The 24,931-nt window shown below is 44.3% G+C and overlaps 1 protein-coding gene across 1 annotated transcript in view; it reads right to left on the bottom strand.

The window, feature by feature from the left end:
* The window catches only part of ANOS1 (anosmin 1), a 205,182-nt gene that overhangs the window by 163,486 nt on the left and 16,765 nt on the right, over positions 1–24,931 (bottom strand). The window contains exon 2 of the mRNA XM_040265372.1: positions 3,979–4,026. Coding sequence (XP_040121306.1) covers positions 3,979–4,026 — 48 coding nt within the window. The remainder of the gene's footprint in view (positions 1–3,978; positions 4,027–24,931) is intronic.

Here is a 24,931-nt window from a genome sequence, read left to right as displayed (position 1 = left end):
AACTCTGCTCAATCCTCTGTAATAACCTTATGGTTCCCAGGGGGAAGAATGGGGGAAGGGATAGTCAGGGAGTCTGGGATGGACATGGACACACTGCTGTATTTAACATGGAGAACCAGCAAAGACCTGCTGGACAGCCCAGGGAACTCTGCTCAATGTCACGTGGCAGCCTGGATGGGAGGGGAGTTTGTGGGAGAATGGATGCATGTATACGTATGGCTGAATCACTTCACTGTTCACCTGAAACTATCACAACATTGTTTGTTAATCAGCTATACCCCAATACAAGATAAAAAGTTGAAAAAAAAACAAAACAAAAAGACAAATGCTCGGTAAGCAACAACTCCTTACCCAAACACGGTTCTAGGCTTCAAGATCCCATAATGAACAAAGCAGGACACAATCAATGGCTGCCTGAAGCTCATTTTCTGGTGAAGGAGACATAATCGCAGAGACAAAGAAACAGGTATATAAAATGACAAGGGTGTAATACGGCCGAGGATACTGTAAAGGTGTGGGAGGTGACACGGGAGGGCAAGGCTGAGGAGGTGGCATTTTTGCTGAGATGTGAATGCGGGTTGGAGGGCGGTGGTACACGGTGAGCTGGGTGTCTTTGGGAAAAGCTTTCTGGGAGGAGGGAAAAGACAGATTGATGTGGCTGAACACAGGAGGAAGTGGAGAGAGACCACAGGCAGATGAAATAGTGTTTACACTGAAGGAGATGCTTAGATATTAAAGGGTGTGATGCAAATGGCAGTATGATTCAGATTACATGTGTAAAGCGTCTTTCCAGCACCCACATACACACAGTAGAATCTGGCAGACCCGAGAGCATGCTCATAGACTGGTCCAGACAAGAGATGCTGGCAGGCTGGACAAGGCTGGCAACTGGATGGGAGGAAGAACCCATGTTCTGGAAAGATCCTGATGGTGACCAACTTTGCAGATGCAACCAGAACTAATTAGAAACTGTGTACAAAAAGGAGAGACATCCCTTTGCCAACAAAGGTCTGTATAGACAAAGCTATGGTTTTTCCAGTGGTCATGTGTGGATGTGAGAGTTGGACCATAAAGAAGTCTGAGCACCAAAGAACTGATGCTTTTGAACTATGGTGCTGGAGAAGACTCTTGAGGGTCCCTTGGACTGCAAGGAGATCCAACCAGTCCATGCTAAAGGAGATCAGTCCTGAATATTCACTGGAAGGACTGATGCTGAAGCCAAAGCTCCAATGCTTTGTCCAACTGATATGAAGAGTCGACTCATTTGAAAAGACCCTGATGCTGGGAAAGACTGAGGGCAGGAGGAGAAGGGGGCGACAGAGGATGAGATGGTTGGATGGCATCACTGGCCCAATGGACATGAGTTTGAGCAAACTTGGGGAGATAGTGAAGGACAGGGAAGCCTGGCGTGCTGCAGTCCATGGGATCGCTAAGACTCGGACACGACTTAGCCACTGAACAACAACTTTCTATGAAATATTATGTAAACTTTATCTTTTAACATACACTCAGTTATCTCATCAGCATAACTTTTTGACTTGGTTTTTTTTTTTTTTAACTCCTCTGTCCCAATATTTGTTCAAAACGGTTTTTAAAGTTGTAGATCTTTATTCAAGACCACAACGGAGACAGCATTCCCAACTTGAGTTGCCTCTATCAACGTGCTTGCCTGGGAAGTCCAATGGACAGAGAATCCTGGCTGGCCACCGTCCATCGGATGACAAAGAGTCAGGCACGACTTGGTGACTAAACAACCACCACCCCCGATTTGCTGAGTTATTTCAGGACCGTTATCCAATATGTTTGTGCTTGATTTTCCCCACGTGTAAAATGGAGTTACCATCGCTTACCCTTCACTTCATTAACCAGAAGATCAAGAGGAAAAGCTTACACAGTGCTTCACAGTCTCAAAAGAAATGCAAACCATCTGCGAATGTACCCAGGGACGATAATATTCAAAGGAGAAAAACTTTGATTAACATGTAAGGTTCATCCCCGCAGATTCAGACTCAAGACAACCCTGAAATCTATGTCAGCTTTGTAATATAGTCCAAAGGTTCTGCTGGAATTAGCCGTGACCTATTGATTCCTTTTTGCTTTCAGACAAAAGGAATTGATTTCTGTTCTTGTGAAATTCAGTCTCTCGTGTCAGCCTTGATCATTCAATTATGAAATATGGTTCAACGATCTGTATTCCCCAGAGTTGCAATGTTCTTTAATTAGGGTATTTTAGAAGCAGTTCAAATGAATCTCTCCCATTGAAATTTCAAATGTATAAAAAAGAATTAATCTCTTGATGGGGTAAGAATAAAAGGGGTGCCAAGTACAAATGATACAAAAAATTACCATCATGTGAAGAAAAGTTATGACCAACCTAGACAGCATATTAAAAAGCAGAGATATTATTTTGCCAACAAAGGTCCGTCTAGTCAAGGCTATGGTTTTTCCAGTGGTCATGTATGGATGTGAGAGTTGGACTGTGAAGAAAGCTGAGCACTGAAGAATTGATGCTTTTGAACTGTGGTGTTGGAGAAGACTCTTGAGAGTCCCTTGGACTGCAGGGAGATTCAACCAGTCCATCCTAAAGGAGACCAGTCCTGGATATTCATTGGAAGGACTGATGCTGAGGCTGAAACTCCAGTACTTTGGCCACCTCATGCGAAGAGTTGACTCATTGGAAAAGACCCTGATGCTGGGAGGGATTGGGGGCAGGAGGAGAAGGGGGCGACAGAGGATTAGATGGCTGGATGGCATCACCGACTCAATGGACGTGAGTCTGACTGAACTCTGGGAGTTGGTGATGGACAGGGAGGCCTGGCATGCTGCAATTCATGGGTTTGCAAACAGTCGGACATGACTGAGCGACTGAACTGAACTGAATACCCAACCAACAAAACTGGAAAAAAAAAAAACTACTTATGAAATTTAGTCGCGTAGCCATATTTTCTTACACACACACACAATCTTTTTCTGTAATGATGACATAAATAAATTCAACACTAGTTGGAGAACAATTAATATAACAGATACCAGAAAATGTCTTATCAGGGCCAATGTTTATGATACTATATAAAAAGGAAAAGGATTGTAAACCAGACATTCCATTTCTGTGCAGAATCTAGAGAGTCAGAGGTAAGCAAAGCTTGCTTTCACCAAATTATTTCACATTCACACGATTATACAATTATGACTGTAAAATAAAAGAATGCTTTAATTTTCAGTCTAATAGTAGCGCCCATGAAAGAAATTTCAGCAAACTCTACTACGATCGCAAAGCACTCCAATATGTACAGCAGGTTTCAACTGTATTCACTTATACTATCTGAATATAAAGCCAGCTTTCAGACTAGAGCTGAAGCATATACCTACATGTATATTACATATATACACACATACAGATTCTTATAGCCTATGATGTTTTGGGACTGAGAAATTTATGCCATCAAACATATGAATGAGAATAATGTGAAATTTAGAACATGGGTGTGCAACAAGAAATACTCAGAAAAGAGACTGCTTACTTAAAGAATCGAATACTTAATGAGCAGTTCCTGCACACAAAGTAAATGCCTACAAAATAACTTAGCTGTAAGTCGAATGCATTAAGTCTGCTGGTGGAATCAGAATATATTTTCTCCTTAAAAACATTTTTGACCAAAATAACTAGAGAATGGAGAGGAAATAAGGTAATATATAGAAATACTGATACATACATCTTGATTGCAGCAGTGACTACATTAACGGAATCTATACAAGTGATAAAAACATTACAAAACTATATTAATACATCCCTTGTACCAATGATGATTTTCTGCTTGTAATAATGTGCTACGAATATATAAGGTATAAACGTTGGTGGAAAGAGGGTGAACAGTACATGTGATTTCTCTCTACTAGCTTTGTGGCTTCCTGTGACTCTACACTTTTCCCAAAATTAATTAAAAAATAAGAATACTGATACAGTTGTAGGGAACATACCTTTGAACATTGCTTGTGATTCTGGCACCAAACCAGGGAACCATTGTTCTGCAAAACGAAAAAAGAAACATTGACTCATTAGATACTTTTCTATTTGAAAACTGCATATACCTGTGTGCTTTAATATAATTTAAAAATATCAGCCCTAATGAAAGACCAACTTGCCACCCTGCTATGTCTTTCTTCCTAAAACAGAAAAGTGGGTTTCTAATGGAAATCGTGTTTTGCCCTTGACTTCATGATACAAATACATATAAAATAATGAAGAATTTCAAGCTGTTTTGGGAAGGAAAAGTGTGTAAGCCACCTCTCAGGGGTGTGCTGAGTGATCAAATACAGACCAGTAGGAAAATGACCCGCAGAGGTGTCTTCCTGGAGGCTTTTCAATTTCAACTAAGCAGTAAGAAGAGTTTGATCCTGGAGGTCAGATCCCATGGGAAAAACGTTCTCTCTCTCTCTCTCTCTCTCTCTTTCCCCCTTCTCTGGATCTGTGACTCTGGACAAGGGACTTGTCTGTCCCTCAGTTCATCCGTCTATAAAGCATAAAGACATTAGCTCTTGCATGTGGTCAGTGGTATAACTAAGTGAGGGGATACGCGCAAACCACTCAAACACACCAAATGCCAGGATTAGGATTTATTCAAGTTCAAATTTATTTTATTGAAGTATAGCTGATTTATAATGTTGTGTTAATTTCTGCTGTACAGAGTGGCTTTGTTATACATACATACATACATACATATATATATATATATATACACACACACACATTTTTTCATATTCTTTTCCATTATGCTTTCTCAGAGGATATTGAGTGAATGAGGACTGATGCTGAAGCTGAAACTCCAATCCTTTGGCCATCTGATGCAAAGAACTGACTCACTGGAAAAGACCCTGATGCTGGGAAAGACTGAAGGCAGGAGGAGAAGGGGAGGACAGAGGATGAGATGGTTGGATGGCATCACCGACTCAACAGACATGAGTTTGAGTAAGCTCGGGGAGTTGGTGATGGACAGGGAGGCCTGGCATTCTGCAGTCCATGGGGTTGCAAAGAGTCGGACACAACTGAGCAACTGAACTGAACTGATTGAGTATAGTTCCCTGTGCTCTACAGTAGAACCTTGTTTATCCATCCTATATATATAGGCATGTTTCCATCAGCTAACCCCAAACTCCCAATTCGTCCCTCTCCACCACCCCACTCCTTTGACAACCATCAGTCTGTCCTCTACGTCTGAGTCTCTTTCCGCTTCGTAGATAAGTTCATTCATGTCGTATTTTAGATTCTACGTGTAAGTGACAGCGTATGGTATTGATCTTTTTCTGTCTGACTTATTTCACTTATATGATGATCTCTGTATCCATCCATGTTGCTGCCAATGGCATTATCTCATTGTTTTCTGTGGCTGACTAGTATTTTATTGTATATATAATTTTCTTTACCCACTCATCTGTTGATGGATATTTACACTGCTGCTTCCATACCTTGGCTATTATAAATAGTGACACCATGAACATAAGGGTGCATGTATCTTTTCAGAATTACAGTTCTGTAGGACTAGGATTTATTATCCTTAGATTCTGAAGTTCTGTTTGAAACTTGTCCTCGTACATGACTAAAATGTTGGTTGGATTATGATGGTTTACATCAGACTGTGCTAGGCTGGGATAGGTTGGGAGAGCTAATGGAAATGGTCACCTGGTAATTAAGACGCTGTGACTTCCTGTGCTCTGAAGTTCAAAGTTAGCTACGAGATTAAAGTAGCCCATTACCTATGGCTGAATGCCTAAACTTTTAATTTTAAGAATATCATAGTGAATAGAATAGTATCACCTTTGTTTGCACTCAAAAGAACACTGAACCAATAATATACCTTTTGAAAAATATTCTTTTAAAAACTTACTGATATATAATTCACATATGCAAAAATCGCTCATTTAAACTGTATAATTCAGTGGTTTTTAGTAGAAAGGCAGTGCCACCATCATCACGAATTGTTGGACTTTTTGACACAAAGCTGTGCATTTTGCAATCCCTCTTCTCAGACTCTGACAACCACTAACATCCATTCTTTCTCTAGAAATTTCCTTACTCTGGACACTTCATGTAATGGAATCAGAACATACGTAGTCTTCTGTGTCTGGATCATTTCACTTCATCATGGTTTACATTATGCTCTTGAGAGTCGCTTGGACAGCAAGGAGATCAAACCAGACCATCCTAAAGGAAATCCATCGTGAATATTCACTGGAAGGACTGAAGCTGAAGCTCCAATACTTGATGCAAAGAGCTGACTCATTAGAAAAGACCCTGATGCTGGGAAAGATTAAAGGCAGAAGGAGAAGTGGGTGACAGAGGATGAGATGGCATCACCAACTCAGTGAACATGAGTTTGAGAAAGCTCCAGGAGAAATAGTAGAGGACAGAGAAGCCTGGCATTCTGCAGTCCATGAGGGAGCGAACAGTCGGACACAACTTAGCAACTGAGCAGCAGTCTTTTTGCTTCATCCCCACTGTCAAATACTTCATCCATCCTTTTCTTACTATCAGATTCTATTGTATGGATATCTGCTCTTCCATTCATAGTAACGTATCTCCCTAATGCAGGATTCTCAAAATCACTGGGTGGATCTCAACTGTTTAGGATTAGAAATGTCCCTCTTCTACCTAAAAATCATGTGGCTAAAAGATCTCAGTCCTGCAGGAAAGCTCTCCCCATTAAGTGTCTCCGTCGTACTAACTCGAGTCTCCTTTACAAGCTTGAAAGTGAAAGTGAAGTCGCTCAGTCGTGTCCGACTCTTTGCGACCCGTGGACTGTAGCCCCACCAAGCTCCTCCGTCCATGGGAGGAGCTAGAATACCAGAATGGGTTGCCATTTCCTTTTCCTTTACAAGCTTAACTCTCCCAAACTGCTGAATGCCCCTAACAATTTTAGATAATCTGGTATTAACCTCCTTACCCCCTCGCTGAGCTGCACCCATCCTCAGTGGGCACTGATATCTCCCTACATTATCAATGCCTACCGATCCATCAATAAGGGCTGGAGCTGTGTATGAACAGCCTGGACTGAGGTCAGGCATGGTCTTTTGTAGGCTTGATATCAGAGAAATAAGAATTTAATAGACTGGGTGGGGGCCAAAGCTGGACAAACAGTGGACACGGTTTAATTACTGGCAATAATGTGTTCGAGAAAGAGGCCATTATGGGAAAACCTGGTGTTTCATAAAAACTGATGACAATGTTCACAAGGGCTTTAGGCAGACCAAGGTATTGGTCACAAGCCGGCTGTGCTGTGTTCGGACATGTCTCAGTCATGTCTGAGTCTTTGCGAGCCCAGGGACTATAGCCCGCCAGGCTCCTCTCTCTGTGAGATTTCCCAGGCAAGAATACTGGAGTCGGGTAGCCATTCCCGTCTCCACGACATCTTGCTGGAGATACAGGGATCGAACCTGCATCTCCAGCATTGACAGATGGGTTCCTTATCACTGAGCCACCTGGGAGGCCCATAAAGAGGGTTAACAACAGCAACAAGAAGCAGGGGCCAAACGCTGAGAAGTATGTTGTTATGGCATCGCTGGGGGCAGGGTCTGGGGCATCGGGAGAACTTCTCTCGTCGTCGTCCTGTCCGGGAAGGGTGTTTGTCACCTGTCCCATGTGGGGTTGGGTCCTGCTAGGACTTCCAAGGACCAGGTCTGGCAGACCACAGCCTGACTCCAACTTGAATGCCCTGCGCTCATGCCCCAGATATGGGAACCAGTGAGGTTCCTTCCAAAGAGACACAGGGCTAAAGCGAATGGACTCCCAACCTTGGAGACTAGGTCAAGGCCAGATCTTGACCACCTCCTTCAACAGGGTCATGGTCTGAGGGGGCCTTCCCTGGTGGCTCAGATAGACAAGAATCTTCCTGCCAGTGCAGGAGACCCTGGGTTGGGAAGATCCCCTGGAGATGGGAAAGGCTACCCACTCCAGTATTCTTGGGCTTCCTTTGTGGCTCAGCTGGTTAAGAATCCACCTACAATGTGGAAGACTTGGGTTTGATCCCTAGGTCAGGAAGATCCCCTGGAGAAGGGAATGGCAACCCAGTCCAGTATTCTCGCCTGGGAAATCCCACGGACGGAAGAGCCTGGCGGGGCTACGGTCCATGGGGTTGCAAAGAGTCAGACACGACTGAGCGACTCCATGACAACAGTGTGGTCTGAAGGCCTTCTGCCTCCCTGAGTCAGGTCAGCACGTCCTGCCCCTTGCCCTGGGATCCCTGACCTGGGACCGGCTTCCACCAGCTTCCCCTCCTGGTCTTCTTTCTCCTGGACACACGGGCAGGCCCTCTGCAGCTCTGCCTCTGCTCTTGAGAGATGCATCACACACCCTCCTGCTCTAGGATCTCTCTTCCCTGCCCTGAGTCTTAAGCTCCTCAATGGGAGTGTGGTCCTGGAGACAGTGCTTCCTTTTCACACTCCGTTGAAACCTTCACATTGGCAACTGGACCAGCTTCTTAGGCCAATTGCAAGGGTGCCCAGGGCTGCAGAAGCAGGCATGGCAACTGCTCCCTGCCCCCAGTGATGGACTGACAAAAATATTACCAGCGGGGTCATATGCCACTGACCTGAGTATTATCGATAATATCATGATTGAGACAGTACAAGCATTTGCTCTGGTTATGTCAGAGTCACGTACATGATCAATCCACGGGCCACACAAGCTTCCTCTGCCCGTTTTACAATGAAGGGACTGGGAGTCAAAGAGAGCAAATGATATATGTATATATTTATGTATATATATACACACACACACATCCTGCAGCCAGTGGTGAAACTCAGCTATGAGTGTCATGGTGAAGAAAAGCGAGGGAGACACACAGAGAGACTGAGAGCGGCTGTGAATGAAATCTCCAGATGTATAAACCACAAGGAGCGTAGGAATCGGACCAGAGAGTTCCCAACATTGTAAGCTCAGAGAATATCAGATCAGGTGGGGCGGCTGGAGCAGGGAATAGGAGAGGAGATGGGGTGAACACGCAGGAAGTGGAGCAGGTTGCAAATTACTGGAAAGGACACTTTTCACTTAGTATATGTCTGAGGATTAAAAAAAATAATAATAACAACAACATAGATTAGAGCTGTGAGAAGCTCCGTTCATGGCACAGCTTGGTTAGAATCCTTCTGTTCACTTTGGAGGTAAAATGGTCAAACCTCAACAACAGATGAATCCAGGGAAGGGTGCCTTCAGCCGCCTGGCAAAGCAAACACGACTGCCAGCCCGAGCCTGAAACACACATTGCTGCCGGTCCCGTTGGCCTGCACACCCTATCCCGACAGCCACTGAGCCCATCTGTCATTGACATTTTCCTGGGATTTAATACCAACGCATTTCCTCCACCGAAGCACTTTCATTTGAGGCCAAATTTCCCATTAATCACAAAAAATGAAAAGCTGTCCTTAGAAAGAAATATTGGGGGCAACAGCAAGCAGGCATGAAAGGTTTATTATGATTATAATCGTTAACTTTTTATTACAAAAGATAGGATGTCATAGCTTGCTGGGGAAGATTAAAAAGATAATCCACGTAAAGTGTTTAGCAAAATGGTTGGCACAGAGTTAGATGTTTTTTTAAAAAAAAAAGATGATTGTGATTATAAATTTTACTATGTTCGCCATTATTTTTGTTCTGAGAAGTGGAAGAGTAATCCTGAACTGTCAAACTCCCAGCTCCTGTGTATAACGCGCATCCTATGCTAACTGGTTTCATCTTATTAGTGAGGCTCAGAGGGTGAGGGGTTTGGGGTACTGAGATGGGTCAGTTCGGGGTGAGAAGTACCATGTTTTCTTCCCTTCAGTTCAGTTCAGTTCAGTCGCTCAGTCGTGTCTGAGTCTTTGTGACCCCATGGACTGCAGCACGCCAGGCCTCCCTGTCCATCACCAACTCCCAGAGTTTACTCAAACTCATGTCCATCGAGTCAGTGATGCCATCCAACCATCTCATCCTCCGTCGTCCCCTTCTCCTCCTGCCCTCAATCTTGCCCAGCATCAGGGTCTTTTCCAATGAGTCAGCTCTTCCCTGAGTTTTTAATTGCCTTTGATTGGCCATTTGTATTTCCTCTACGGTGAACTGTCTCTGCATTTTACCATTTCTATTTTGGAGAGTCCACCCTCTTCTTAGATACTGCAGCAGCTATTAGTACCCATTAGACTTAGTAATAATTTGCCTGTTATTTACTGCTTTAAATAAAAGGTTTCCAGTACATTGTTTGTCTTTTGAATTTACTCATGGAGTTTTCTCCACGTAGAAATTTTCTACACACACGCACACACATTTCCCCACCCAAAGTGTCTCTATTTCCTTTTGGGGTTTTGAGTTTCCTGTTTTCTTTAAAACAATTGCGCCCCCCCTCCACCCCACCCATGACAAGGTTTTGCAGCTGCCCTATGCTTTTGGTTTTATCAATCAGCATCTTCCACACAATTTATCTCTACAAAGAACTTCTAAGAACCCTGCCTAATGGCATGGCGGATGTCTGTAAACCCCTGATTAGCTCCAGCCACTGTGTTTAGGCCAGGTGTGCATGAACACCCCACCATCCACCTAGGCAGCTTACCTGGAATGCTTTCTGAGCAGAGGAGCAATGGAAAAATATAAAAACCCAGAGCATTTCAACAACCCGCCCAGGGGGGAGTTTTTAGCCGGATTACAATAGCCTTCACCAGTTAAGCCAGTTGACAACAAAAAAATAAAATACAGTATCTGCAATAAAGTCTCACTCTGGCTGAAAGCCAGCAAAAATAAAGAGCCAAAGTACATTAGGCATGAAAGATAGTTGCCTCTAGAATCATCACTTTAACCTCCAGGTAGCATCAGACAGTGGGGCTTTGGTAATTATAGAAAGATTACATCCGTATTTTATTGGTTTAACGAGATCAAACATGAATGCCAGTCAGTCCAACTTTCAAAGAGTTTATGTAAATTCGGTCAGCTGCACGCAGACACTATTTCAATGATATTTTCAAAGTCGCTTCATTTCTAGCCTTTTGATTTTTCCCTTCAAGAAAAAAAATAAAAATTCTTCAAAAGCTTCAAGTAAAGAAAACACTTCACTCAAAGACGACCCACAAGGGAAGGATAAAGACAGATGAAAACTAGCTATCTCAATACAGTCATTTGCTGAGAAAAAAAAGAGAATTAGAACAGATTCCCCCTTGTTTGGGAGGTGATGTTGTGGCATATCCCGTAAGGACTAACCAGGGTGCAGTTTCAGGAACGTGACATTGAATGACTGCCCAACAGCAAGACGGAACATCTGACCTGAAACCATTCCAGACAGCCCAGCACAGACCGAAGCTCAACAAACCAGCCCTTTGAAACCACAATATCATTAGCTGTGACTCAATCGATTTTCTTTTCGTGGTAAATGGAGGGTTTTTAAAAAGAGGGCATGGATTGAAATTTAGGAATTTCCTTTTAATCCAGAATATTTTTCTATGACCTTGGAATTAAGAAATAAAATACTTGATTTCATTCATCGTTGCAAGGATATTCCGTTGTATTGTCGATACACTCACAAGTTCTTCATATATTCAACAGCAGCTAAGAGGGGTGTTCAGGAGACTTCGCCTGAGACTGAACATTTTCATGGCTCAAAGTATTAAAAAGATTTTTAACATTTATTTGGCTGCACCCGTTCTTAGTTATAGCAAGCAGATCTTTAATTGCAGTGTGCAAACTCTTAACTTGGCCCATGTGCGAACTATTTCCCTGAGCAGGAATGGATCTCAGGCCACTCGCGTTGGGAGCGCAGAGTCTTGGCCATTGGACCACCAGGAAAGTCCCTCAAAGCACTTTTTTTATTAATGAGTCTTTGCTCGTGATCATCACAACTATACATTCATTCTAAATGTGTCTCAGGAAACTTAAACACATATTGCTAAGTGAAAGAAGTCAATCTGAAAAGGCTACACATTGTATGATCCCAGCTTTGCAACGTTCTGCTGCTGCTGCTAAGTCGCTCCAGTCGTGTCCAACTCTGTGCGACCCCATAGACGGCAGCCCACCAGGCTCCCCCGGCCCTGGGATTCTCCAGGCAAGAGCACTGGAGTGGGTTGCCATTTCCTTCTCCAAAGCATGAAAGTGAAAAGTGAAACTGAAGTCGCTCAGCCGTGTCTGACTCTTAGCTACCCCATGGACTGCAGCCCACCAGGCTCCTCCATCCATGGGATTTTCCAGGCAAGAGGACTGGAGTGGGGTGCCATTGCCTTCTCCAGTTCCAACGTTCTGGGAAAGGCGAAACTATGGAGACAGGAAACAGAACAGAGGTGGCCAGGTGTTGTGGAGAGGGAGGGATGAACAGGTAGAATAAAGAGGATTTTTAGGGCAATGAACCAACTCTGTGTGACACTGTGGTGGACACATGTCATTAGACATTTGTCCAACACTCACAGAATGCATAACAAAATGAACCCTGATGTAAATTGTGGCCCAGGGGTGATGACAGTGTGTCAGTGAAGGTTCCTTAGCATAGCAGATGTACCACTAGGGTGGGATGCTGGTAACGAGGGAAGCTGTGCATATATGGGGTCATGGGGTGAATGGGAACTCGTGGTATTTCCTGCTCAATTTTTTTGTGAAGCTGCTGCTGCTGCTGCTAAGTCGCTTCAGTCGTGTCCGACTCTGTGTGACTCCATAGACGGCAGCCCACCAGGCTCCAGTCCCTGGGATTCTCCAGGCAAGAACACTGCGGTGGGTTACCATTTCCTTCTCCCTTTGTGAAGCTAAGAAGCTCTAAAACAAAATCTACTTAAAGAGAAAAAAAAAAAAAAAAACTCAATGTTTATATTTGTTGTTTATAGTACAAGTTCTTTTGTTATAGATTATCCTCTGTAACAGAGAAAGCAATGGCACCCCACTCCAGCACTCTTGCCTAGAAAATCCCAGGGACAGAGGAGCCTGATAGGCTGCAGTACGACTGAGCGACTTCACTTCACTTTCACATCCTCAGTAAACAAGCAACCTTTTCATTAACCCCTCCCCATAAATTTCACTCTACATTTGACAACTATCTCACAGTGAACTGAATTCTACAGGAAAACAGTATCTGACCACACAAACCTACCCCCTCAAACGCCCAGGCCTCCCCTGTGGCCCCCACCACTGGAACCCAGGGTCTGGCCACGTTCTCTACCTCATTTCCTGACACCTGGCATCCTGTCCAGGAATGAAAACCTCCGTAAGTGCTGTTCTCCCATCCGGGACTTGTCTGCTCCCCAAGGCGACGTCCATGCCACTTCTTCCAGGAAGCCCTCCCTGACTACGACAGCTCCCCAGTGGCACATGCCCTGGGCCTCCCTGCACTTCTGTTGCAAAGCACTCTAGATGGTGGTCAAGTATAAATGTATTTGTATTGTTTTTCCTTAATGATCATCACCACCCCACCACCACCGCCTAAGACTTCCTCAAATACAGAATGTGCCTGCATTTCCTTCTCACCACTAGCTTCCTCATGATCTTAAAGAATACTGGCTGAATAGATAAAGGAACGGAATAGGGAGTCATAAATGAAATTACACTTTAGTCATTAGGTCATGAGGAACTGAAAAGAAGGAAATAAAGAGATAGAGATGAACAAACTGTTCATCTTCACTAGGTAGAGATTTCGGAAAATGGCTTGACTAACTTGCTTCCTATAGAGAAGAGATTCAGCATCCTAGAAATTCAGCATGAGAATATGAAAAACTGAATGAAGGCTTGTATACAGAGTCAAGTGTAAATTATTTAAGAAATAATCGTGCTAACAATCTTTTCATAGATGTAAATAAAGTCATCTAAAGAAAATTTATAGAACAGCAAGCATTAGACAATGCCATATGGGAAAACATTCCTTTTATTAGCACTTGACTATGAATTTTAACAAGGAATATGCTTACAAATTCCATCCTGGGGAAAGGACTGCATGCAACTTCTATTACTCACTCTCCCCGAAGGAATAAGGGGGACCACCATGGAGTTACAGAATTGGAGGTACCGGCTTCTGTTAGCACATCCCAAGGAACAGTCTTCCGACTTTAATCTCCTCCAAGAAGATGTGTTAATTCTGAATTCATCCTTGCCACAGCTGTGACTGTGGATATGTAAACTACATTTGGTATTCAGATGTATATTCTCAGAAGAAAATTCTGATAAATCGTGCCCTCTCCACGAAAATCACATTAAGCCCTGAAAGATATTTCAAGACAGAATAAGTGACTTGTGCGGAAAGAAATCCAACCTTCAGGAGGTTGAGAGGGAGCATTAAAGGTAATAACTAAAATTGAGTTAATGACTCGTATTACAAAGTAAGGGAAGCATGAGCAACAGAGCAGCTACATAAATTAAACAACGACAGCATTGTTCCTGGGAAACCTAAAAAAAAATAAAAAAAGTCTGTATAAACCTCATTCTCTTCCCACCTCCTCCTTCACAGCAGAGACAAGCAACAGTGATGAACACAGCCTATAAAGGCAGGCGTGCTCAGACATTGCCCTCTAGTTCTTGCTTCGCTTGTAAATTGTGTGGATCCTCCCCATTCCAGGAATTTCTCCCCCATCACCATACCTGCTTGTAGAGAAAGTAAACAAGTATCTATGGAATAAAGTGTCCAGGCTGAAAGCACAGAGATGTGGCATTCCTCAGGTAGGAATGATCACCGACTTCAAAGTTCTGGAAGGGTTCTTTCCGAGGTGGGATGGCCACACACTCTTGCATTTCTAACCCTTACTTCAAAGTGGCCCCAACTTCAATCTGAATCAACTGTGTGGGTCTCAGTGTTGGTGGGAAAGATGAGACCGGGAAGAAGAGATGAGAAGGAGCCATAGGGAGGAAGCAGGAGAAACAGGGAAGAAAGATAGAAAAGGTCCCAAAAGTCTGATGTAAAGGGCATATTAGGTCCCAGGGCATAATTGTGAAATGTTAAAACCCCTTTGAAATTGAATATTAAAGACAGATTTTATTTTCATGGGCTCCAAAATCACTGCAGATGGTGATGGCAGGCATGAAATTAAAAGACACTTTGCTCCTTGGAAGAAAAGCTATGACCAAACTAGATAGCATATTAAAAAGCAGAGGCATTACTTTGTTGACAAAGGCCCGTATAGTCAAAGCTATGGTTTTTCCAGTAGTCATGTATTGATGTTAGAGTTGGACCATAAAGGAAGCTGAGCACCAAAGAAGTGATGCTTTTGAACTGTGGTGTTGGAGAAGACTCCTGTGATTCCCTTGGATGCAAGGAGATCAAACAAGTCAATCCTAAAGGAAATTAGTCTTAAATATTCATTGGAAGGACTGATGCTGAAACTGAAGCTCCAATCCTTTGGCCACTTGATGCGAAGAAGTGACTCATTGGAAAAGACCCTGGTGCTGGGAAAGTCTGAAGGCAGGAGGAGAAGGGGACTACAGTTCAGTTCAGTTCAGTTGCTCAGTTCTAACTCTTTGTGATCCCATGGACCCCAGCACGCCAGGCTTCCCTGTCCATTACCAACTCCTGACTCATGCCCATTGAGTCAGTGATGCCATCCAAGCATCTCATCCTCTGTCATCCCCTTCTCCTTCTGCCTCCAATCTTTCCCAGCATCAGGGTCTTTTCCAATGAGTCAGTTCTTTGCATCAGGTGACCAAAGGATTGGAGCTTCAGCTTCAGCATCAGTCCTTCCAATGAATATTCAGGACTGATTTCCTTTAGGATGGACTGGTTGGATCTTCTTGCAGTCCAAGAGACTCTCAAGAGTCTTCTCCAATGCCACAGTTTCAACAAAGGTAAGTAGATATGAGCTGTATTTCTCGGAGGAGATGAGGGTGGTGAAGGCATTAACCCTGTGCTGGGAAGATCCAAGAGCAGTATGGAGGAGTAGCCCCTTTGGTGTGGAAGAGGAACGTGAGTTCATATGAAATAGGAGATAGGCAGGTCACCACTTCCGCCGAAAGACACATCTCCCCATTTCAAGCCCCAACAAAGCTCTTCCTCAAGCTAGTTTAGGGGGCACTGCAATTTCACTGGAGGGTAACATATTTTTCCTGAAACTAAAAGAATCGTGGTGTCTTGAGCGTATTCACCAAAGAACATATTGTTGTTCCAATGTGTTTTGACTCGTTATTGGCAGCTGCGTTCATCTGTACTTTTGTGTGAGCCTGCGTACCGAGCAACTGAAAGGAACAGTGGAAATATTGTTTAAGAAAACACGTCAAAGTCCCTGTGAAGAATTCAAACCATGATCAAAGGAGAAAAAAATGCAAGAGCAATGTGGAACAGCAATTTAGAAACATAACTTTCCGCAACTGTTAATTACATCTTTCACTACCTTTCTCTTGGAAAGACAGTGATGTGGATATTCGCAACTCGCTAAAAATTGAGGTCAGCAGGTGAAGGGGGCGACAGAAGATGAGACAGCTGGATGGCATCATCAACTCGACGGACATGAGTTTGAACAAGTTCTGGGAGATGGTGAAAGAGAGGGAAGCCTGACGTGCTGCAGTCCATGGGGTCGCAAAGAGTCTGACACCACTGAGCACCTAAACGACAATAACAAAAATACACTTTAGGCAGCATTAGAAGACTAGTAATGTCTAGAAGTCCTCCTGGGTCTTTTCTTTCCTTAATTATTGTTGCTCTTATGTTTTTATTGCAGGCTGTTTTATAGGTGAACAAAACAGGAAATTAGGAGACCTCCTAGCAAAAACTAAAGGGACATAGTCAGCTACTAAAGCAATGACTTCACTAGATTTCTGAGCTACAGCGGGATTTAATCTTGTCCTGCCTGGGAAGGGTAGTGTACAGAAGCTGCTGTTATCTGTAAGCAATTGAAAACCAATTTTTTTTTTTTTTTTACTGTATCAAAGCTAACTGAAGGCTCTTAGAATGCTGACTCTGCACAGTTTGCAAGGTAAATCAAATGGGATTCCAGGACTCTCTTCAAAATTACTACCAGGTGGGCTTTCCTGGTGGCTCAGACGGTAAAGAATCTGCCTGCAATGCAGGAGACCCAGGTTCAATCCCTGGGTCGGGAAGATCCCCTGGAGAAGGGCATGGCTACACACACCAGTATTCTTGCCTGGAGAATTCCATGGGCAGAGGAGCCTGGCCGGCTACAGTTCATGGGGTCGCAAAGAGTCGGACACGACTGAGTGACTAACACTTTTTTCACTTTTGACTTTTTCCAGGCTTTCTTTTTTTTTTTTTTTTAATCTTTCATTTTCTGTCTCTTGAAAGTCACAGGCAGAGGTATAGGTTTGGGGCATTTCTGCCACTTGTTCAATGAGCTTGTGGACCTGAAGTTTTGTGTCTGATGGCTTCCCTGGTGGTCTGGTGGTTAAGAATCTGCTTGTCTGTGCAGGAGACTTGGGTTCTTTCCCTGGGTGGGGAAGACCCCACATGCCCTTGAATAGCTAAGTCCGTGTGCCACAACTATTGAGGGTCTGCTCTAGAGACCGGGGGCAGAAACTACTGAGTCTCTGCTGCAACTGCTGAAGTCCAAATGCTTTAGAGCCCTGTGGGGCACCGCAGTGAGAAGCCACCGCAATGAGAAGCTCACACACCATGACTAGAGAGGAGCCCCAGCTCTCCACAACCAAAGCAAAGCCCCATGCAGACCCGGCATGACCAATAAACACATAAATAGAATTATTTTCAAAAATTGCTAACGGTCACCTTGCATCAGTGAGCATCTCTGTCCATCTCTGTCTTCAAAGTGTTAAGATCTGTCGTACACTAGCACCAAGCCTGTGCTCTAAGTACAAACAGGACAAGGAAAGGAACCCCAACCATGACTCCAAACACCCACTCGAAATGTTTAGAAACTGCAGGATTCTGAGTCAGATGCTCCCAGTAGAATTACAAGTCAGAGAAGACCTTTGAGGGTCATGCAATCCCTCTTCTTGCTGAACACAAGACATGTGTGAGCTGTGAATGACATGTCATTGTCTTATAATACAAGGAACTTTGCAAAGGAAAGAAGTTACAGGGCCCCAGTTAACATGTAAGCCTGTCTCATGGACTTTTCCAACCCTGGAATCCAACTCAAAACTGTCAAATCCATTCAAGAGCAGAGGGCTGAGACGTTATTAACTTTCAGACCTTCTGCCTGCTAACATTTTATCCTCTGACAAACTAAAGCCTCTAACTGTTGTTGTTTCGTCGCTAACTCATGTCCGACTCCTTGTGACCCCCTGGACTGCAGCCCACCAGGCTCCTCTGTCCATGGGATTCTCCAGGCAAGAATACTGGAGTGGGTTGCCATTGCCTCCTCCGTGGTATTGTCTCGACCCAGGGATCGAACCCTCACCTCCTGCATTGCAGGCAGATGCTTTACCACCAAGCCACCAGGGAATCCCAACACCGCTAATAACTCTCTCCAGAACATTTGCAGTGTCCTTGCAGAAAGGTCAAAAGCAGATGAGAAGGACACAACACAGAGTCCATCCAGCGTGAGTCCTAGGAGGGAAGACCACGGAGACAGATGGTCCTCAGCCTCACAAGCAGTAACTCAAGGGATGAACCAAGATGGTGTTGCAGGTGAGCCGCACCTTGGGCACCAACGTGAAATGAGAGACCTTCTGAGAAATGCCCAGCAATGGCTGAGGAGAAGGGCAGTCGCAGAAAGGCTGGGGAGGGAGGTTGTTAAGTCCAGCAATGGCACAAAGCCCAGAAGGACCATGCCAGGGACTGTCTGGCCACGCGGGTCACTCATCACTCATTATCATGGATCTAAGGAGCCCGTGCAAGCCATGAGCAATGCTGGCAACAGCAGGTGCTAAAGAAAATTCTAGATCCAGGAGAATTCTGACAGGTAAGAGACTGAGGATCAACGTCCTCTCTTTAGAGACCCAGAGAGTAGAGCCCGGGAAGTCAAAAAAAAAAAAAAATACGGAACACCTTGTGGATTCCAATCAAAATAATTGTCATAGAAAGCATACCCCACATGGAGTCAAAAAAAACACCCTACTTCACATCCCAGGTTACCTCTCCATCATAAATTGTGAGCTCTCGAGAAAATGAGTTTCTTCTTTTCCTAAAATGTGGGGAAGACTGTTTTTATAAAGATCATCACAGAGATGTTTACGAAGACACCATGGGACCATCTAAAGTCAAGGCTGCTGTCCAGGTCCTGCACACTCAGTCACGTCCGAGGCTTTGCAACCCCAGGGACTGTAGCCCGCCAGGCTCCTGTGTCCATGGGATTCTCCAGGCAAGGATACTGGAGTGGGTTTGCCATTTCCTTCTCCAGTGACTGTGAACCTCAGTGCAGAGTATGGAATTTTGCAGGCAAGAATACTGCAGCGGGTCACCATTTCCTACTTCAGAGGAAATGTGCAAATAAATGGTCGTGTCTAGGTGTCAACATGCAAATCTCTCAGACTTCCCTGGTGACTCGGTGGTAAAGAATCTACCCCCGGTATGGGAGACATGGGTTCCCTCCCTGATTGGAGAAGATTCCACGTGTCACGGGGCACCCAAGCCCGTGTGCCACAACTATTGAGTCTCTACTCTATATACTCTGGAACCTCAACTACTGAAGCCCACATGTGCCCTGGAGCCTCTGGTCAGTAACATGAGAAGCCACTGCAATGAGAAGCTCTGCTGGCCGCGACTAGAGAAAGCTCATGTGCATCAAGGAACAAACTTTGTTCCAGTAAATCTTTGTTACCAGTACAGCCAAAAAAAAAAAAAAACCGATGCAAATCCATGTATAGGAGAGTTCTCAGCACAAGGAATGACTTTTAATAATGTAGAAGACGTTCACAGAAAGTTCTGGAGTCCTGCCTGGCTCACATGATTGATGGACTGTGCAGAAGTCAGAGCCCTCCATAAGTTCTGATGTAATGATAAAGAAAACGACTTTCCACTTTTCACAATAAGGTCAGTGTTATGAACTGCTACGTTACTTGGCTCTTTGGAGTCCTTCGAAAGACACGCGGTCTGCGAAAAGGTTAGAATCAGAACACTGCTTCAGTGCAGACCTGCACTAAAATGAAATCCATAACTCAGAGCCCCATTTGGGGGAACATGAAAGTCTCATATCAGCAAACACTATTTCTTCGGGATTCCTGGACCCAAGTCCAACATGCGTGCTGCCAGGGAGTGCGAGGGGTGGTGGTTTTCCCACACCGCCAAGCAAGTCGCTTGCACCAACAGGGTGACTTGATTCTGACACTGTCTACCCTGAGACAGCTCAGAACTCACGGGCTAAGGGCTCAATCCCATTGGACTGCCCCTACCCCACCTTCAGATGCCAACAGCAAGCCCAGGCTACCAGCAGAGCTTTTGAACAACCAACTACAGATTGGAGATTCCAACGACCCCTCTGGTGTGCCAAGTCACTTCTGTCTTGTCCCATTCTTTCTGACGTTATGGACCAGAGCCCACCAGGTTCCTCTGTCCATGGAATTCTCCAGACAAGAATACTGGAGTGGGTTGCCATGTTCTCTTCCAGGGGATCTTCCCGACCCAGAGCGCAAACCTTTGTCTCTCAGGTCTCCTGCACTGGCAGGCGGGTTCTTTATTACTAGCATTACCTGGGAGGCTCTCAACAATCCCTCCTTGGCTTTAAACACCAGCTGCAAGTCCAAGCTGTTACCTGTACTTCTGGCCAACTGTCTACAGCAGATGTTCCCATGACCTCTATTGGGTTTGACTGGATTGGATTGGATTAACTTTTGATTTACTTGCTGGAGCAGCCCCCAGAATTCAGAGAAACATTTTGCTTCCTAGATTACTGGGCTAGAACTCAGCTTCCCAAGTGGTTCAGCCACGGTGAAGAAGCCACCTCCTAGTGCAGGAGACACAGGTTCAATTCCTGGGTCAGGAAGATCCCTTGGAGAAGGAAATGGTAACCCACTCTAGTATTCTTGCTTGGGAAATCCCACAGACAGAGGAGCCTGGCAGGCTACAATCCATGGTTGGAAACAGTCAGACATGGACTAGTGATTCAGCAACAACAGCAGCCTAGAAGGAAGGTTGGTCAGATGTAGGGGCAGGGAGGCAGAGAATGTAATGTATCAATACTTTGAAATTGGTACAAGTCACTAGGCAGAGAAAGACACCAGAGAGAAGCCCTAGAGCATACAGAACACCACAGCAGTGGTTCTCAAAGTGGGATCTTGAGACCAGCAGCATCGGCCTCACTTGGAAGCCTGTTAGACATGTCAGTCTTGAGTTTCACCCCAGATTCACAGAATCAGGTGCTCGGAGGGTAGGTGCCGAGAAATGTATTTTAACAAGGCTCCCGGTGATTCTGATCCTCACTGAAGCTTGATGACCTTGCTGGAGAGGAGGAAGGACAGTCCATCATACTGGGCTACACGGGACCTCAAGGAACCATGCAGAACCAGCGCTCCCAATGTTGGCTCCATCCCCCTCTCCTCTCAGAGTCTTCGGAGCACTTCGTATAGCTCTTCAGGTATCTCCTTGTGATCCAGGTACTGAGAAAGACAACCCTCTTTATCAACTAATAAATTGATCACTGGATGCACGTGTGTCCATTTCTGCTTCTCAGCCTTCAGGCTGATCTCCCTTGGGGAAGCAAGGATTCCCCAGGGCAATGACCCCCAGAGCGGTCCAGGCCCCTCTGCCCTCCACTCTGTCTCAGCTTCACCTCGGTCTGCATAGAGTCAACAACTCTAGGAAGATGCTGTGTGTTGATGGGGATGACAGTGAGGGTGGAAACACAGCCAACTCTAAACACACTCTTGAGTTCCCTGTTATTCTTCAAAATAGACGCTTGGCAGCTGTAAAGCTCGACAGGGCGACCCATGGTTCATAATAAAAAGTTCCTGCGAGGCACATGATGCTCTGGGTTCTAGCATGCTGACCAGCAGAGGTTAAGGATTAATTTAAAATTGTCAAGCTGATTACTCATAAGCATAAACAGCAACCAGAGACAATATATCGTCAGGCAATATGAACTGGATTCTCTTCTATTGCTGTTATCAACCAGTTGTCATTGTTCAGTTGCTCAGACCTGTCTGATTCTTTTTGACCCCATGGACTGTGGCACTCCAGGCTCCTCCTGGAGTTTGCTCAGACTCATGTCCATTGAGTTGATGATGCTATCCATTATCACCACAACCACTTAAAAAAATGTTACTTGAAAAAATATACAATACCCCGTACATGAAAACTGTTTGCATTCCTTCAAAATAGTTTAGTATCCCGTTTGGGGATACAGCAAATTCTAGAAGTACTGACTTTACTATGAAAGCAAAATCTACCAGCTTGATAAACACACACATGGGATGGAAGATTCGGGACTGGTTTAGCTGAGTTTCTTTGTAGTGGGGAAAATCTAGGCAGGAAAGAACAATGACTAGCTGTAGTACATGGCTTTCCCATTCTACTTGACTTTACTAAGTCAGATTTCTGTTACTTGGTTTTCCTGTGATATATGCTTCTTCATGGTGCTAATTTATGTGTTATTCATTAGAGAGTACAGGATAATTAATCAAGTTAAAACAGAGCATCTCATAGTCCATGATACCCTGGCTCATATGGTATTCTAGCCCATTCATCATGATGCTGAGTTATTTTAATACAAAGTTCAAAAGACAGCCTGTTTTAATGAGAGATCACTTGAGAAAACATGATGAATTAAATCAGCTGAAAGAGAAGGAGCAATAACCCCAAGACAAGACCTCGATTTGCAGAAAAAAAAATTAATTGCAAGAAAAAAAAAAAGTCGTATCTGCAGATTTATAAGCACCCAGCATCTGGAAAGGCAGATTATGTTGTCCTAACAGAATCGATGACCTAGAATTCAGTGGCCTTTTCTCCTTATACAATAGGTAGGCAGGACTTCAAACTACAATTTAAAAATCTACTTAAGCTATTCCCAAGCATCACACAGGAAAAGAAAATCTTTAAGTGGCAAGACTGGATAAGAGATCTGAATTTCATTCTCTATGAAGAACTAGGCGCTTTCCAAGGAACTTCAGAGGGTAAAGTTTTCAAATTAAATAATAAATTAAAAATTATTTATTTTTCATTTTTAGAGCAATTTTAGGTTCATAGAAGAATTAAAAGAAAGGCACAGAGAAAGGCACTCATATAGCCCCCTGCTCCCCGTCACTCACAGCCTTCTCCATCCTCAACACCCCCACCAGTGGCTCATTTGTTACAAGTGATGAACCAACAGTGAAACATCATTATCTCCCAGAGTCTACAGTTTACTCCACAGTTCACGCCTCATTGTGCATTCTAAGGGTTTGGACAAATGTGTGACTACATAAATCTGTAATAATAGTATGCAGAGTAGTTTCACTGCCTGAAAAAAAAAAAAAAGTCCTCTGTGCTCCACCTGTTCATTGCTACGCACCCCAGCCCCTGCAACCACTGATCTTTTCACTTTCTGCATAGTTGTGCTTTTTCTAGAAGGACATACAGTTGGAATCCTGCAGTGTGCAGCCTTTTCAGACAGGCCTCTTTCACCCAATAATATACATTTTAGTTTCCTCCGTGGCTTGACAAATCATTCCTGTGTAGTGCTCAGTAACAGTCCATAATCTGGATGGACCTCAGTTTATTTATTCTATTTATCCTTTCAGCTACTGGAGGACATCTTGGTTGCTTCCAAATTTGGACAATAATCGATAAAGCTGGTCTATACATTCATGGGCATGGATGTCTGTTTCATTATGTACAGACATTTTCAGCCCATTCGAACAAATGCGGAGGAGTAAGGGTATGTTTTGTTTTGTAAGAAACTGCCTGCCCCGTTTTGCATTCCCGGCAGCAAGAAGGGAGAGTTCCTGGTGCTCCATCTCTTCAGCATCATCTGATGTTGTCTGTCTCCCGGATTACGGCCACTCTAACGGGCGTGTGCCGGTATCTCGCTGTTGGAATCTATCCTTTTCCTGATGACATGTGACGTGGAGCATCTTTTTCATATGTTTCTTTGCCATCTGTCTATTTTCTTTGGTAAAGTGTCTGTTGCTGTCTGTGATTCCTTGGTTAGATCGAATTGTTTAAATTTCCTTGCACTGCACAGAATCAGACACGACTGAGGCAACTTAGCAGCAGCAGCAAGAGCCCTCACTTCACAGACCACCCTGTGAAGGACTGAGGGGCGCCCAGTATTCATTTTTGCATCCCAAGCCCTTCAGCACCAGGGCCTCGCTCATCTTAACAACAGCAGCCAAGACTTCTGCAGAGCTGAGGATTGATACATGTGAGGTTCTGACCCAAGTGAAACATGTGGCATCATAGCAGGGTCCAAAGAGGCAGCATTACCACAGCCACCACTTTCCAGGTGACACACACTTGATATAAAGAGCACACGGAGGGATTCCCTGGTGGCTCAGTGGATAAGAATCCGCCCGCCAGTGCAGGAGACACAGGTTTGATCCCTGCTGCAGGAAGATCCCACGTGCTGCAGAGCAACTAAGCCCATGCACTGAAACTACTGAGTCTGTGCTCTAGAGCCTGGGAGCCACAACTACTGAGTAAACATACTCTATAGCCCGTGCTCTGCAACAAGAGAAACCACAGAAACGAGAAGCCTGCACACCGCAACTAGAGAGGACCCCTGACCACCTCAATTAGAGAAAAGGCCATGTAACAACAAAGAACCAGAACAGCCAAAAATAAATAATTTAAAAAAAAAGCATGTAAGAAGGCTCAGAGACAAAAGGTTGCTTGAGAAAAGCAAAGAGTTTACTTGCAAAGAAGTCACAAGGGAATCAGACTTTAGGACCCGCTCATCAAATTTTAAAAACATAGTGGATATTTAAAGGAAAAGATGTTCTATGATCAACTTCATGTTAGCCTGCTCATGGCTGTGAAAAAAACCCAATTTTCTTACAGGCTATCACATCCACATATGCCATGACCCATCTCCAGGATCATCACTGCTGAGGAGAGAGGTACAGCTGTTTGCATTCAGGAGAATGAACTGCTATAGAATGGGAGCCAAGCATTTTTTTTCCTCATTGCACTTTGTAGAAACA

The sequence above is a fragment of the Oryx dammah genome, unplaced genomic scaffold, assembly GCF_014754425.2.
Source record: "Oryx dammah isolate SB20612 unplaced genomic scaffold, SCBI_Odam_1.1 HiC_scaffold_23, whole genome shotgun sequence".
NCBI classification, from domain to species: Eukaryota; Metazoa; Chordata; class Mammalia; order Artiodactyla; family Bovidae; genus Oryx; species Oryx dammah.
This window is presented reverse-complemented; position numbering and strand designations above follow the sequence as displayed.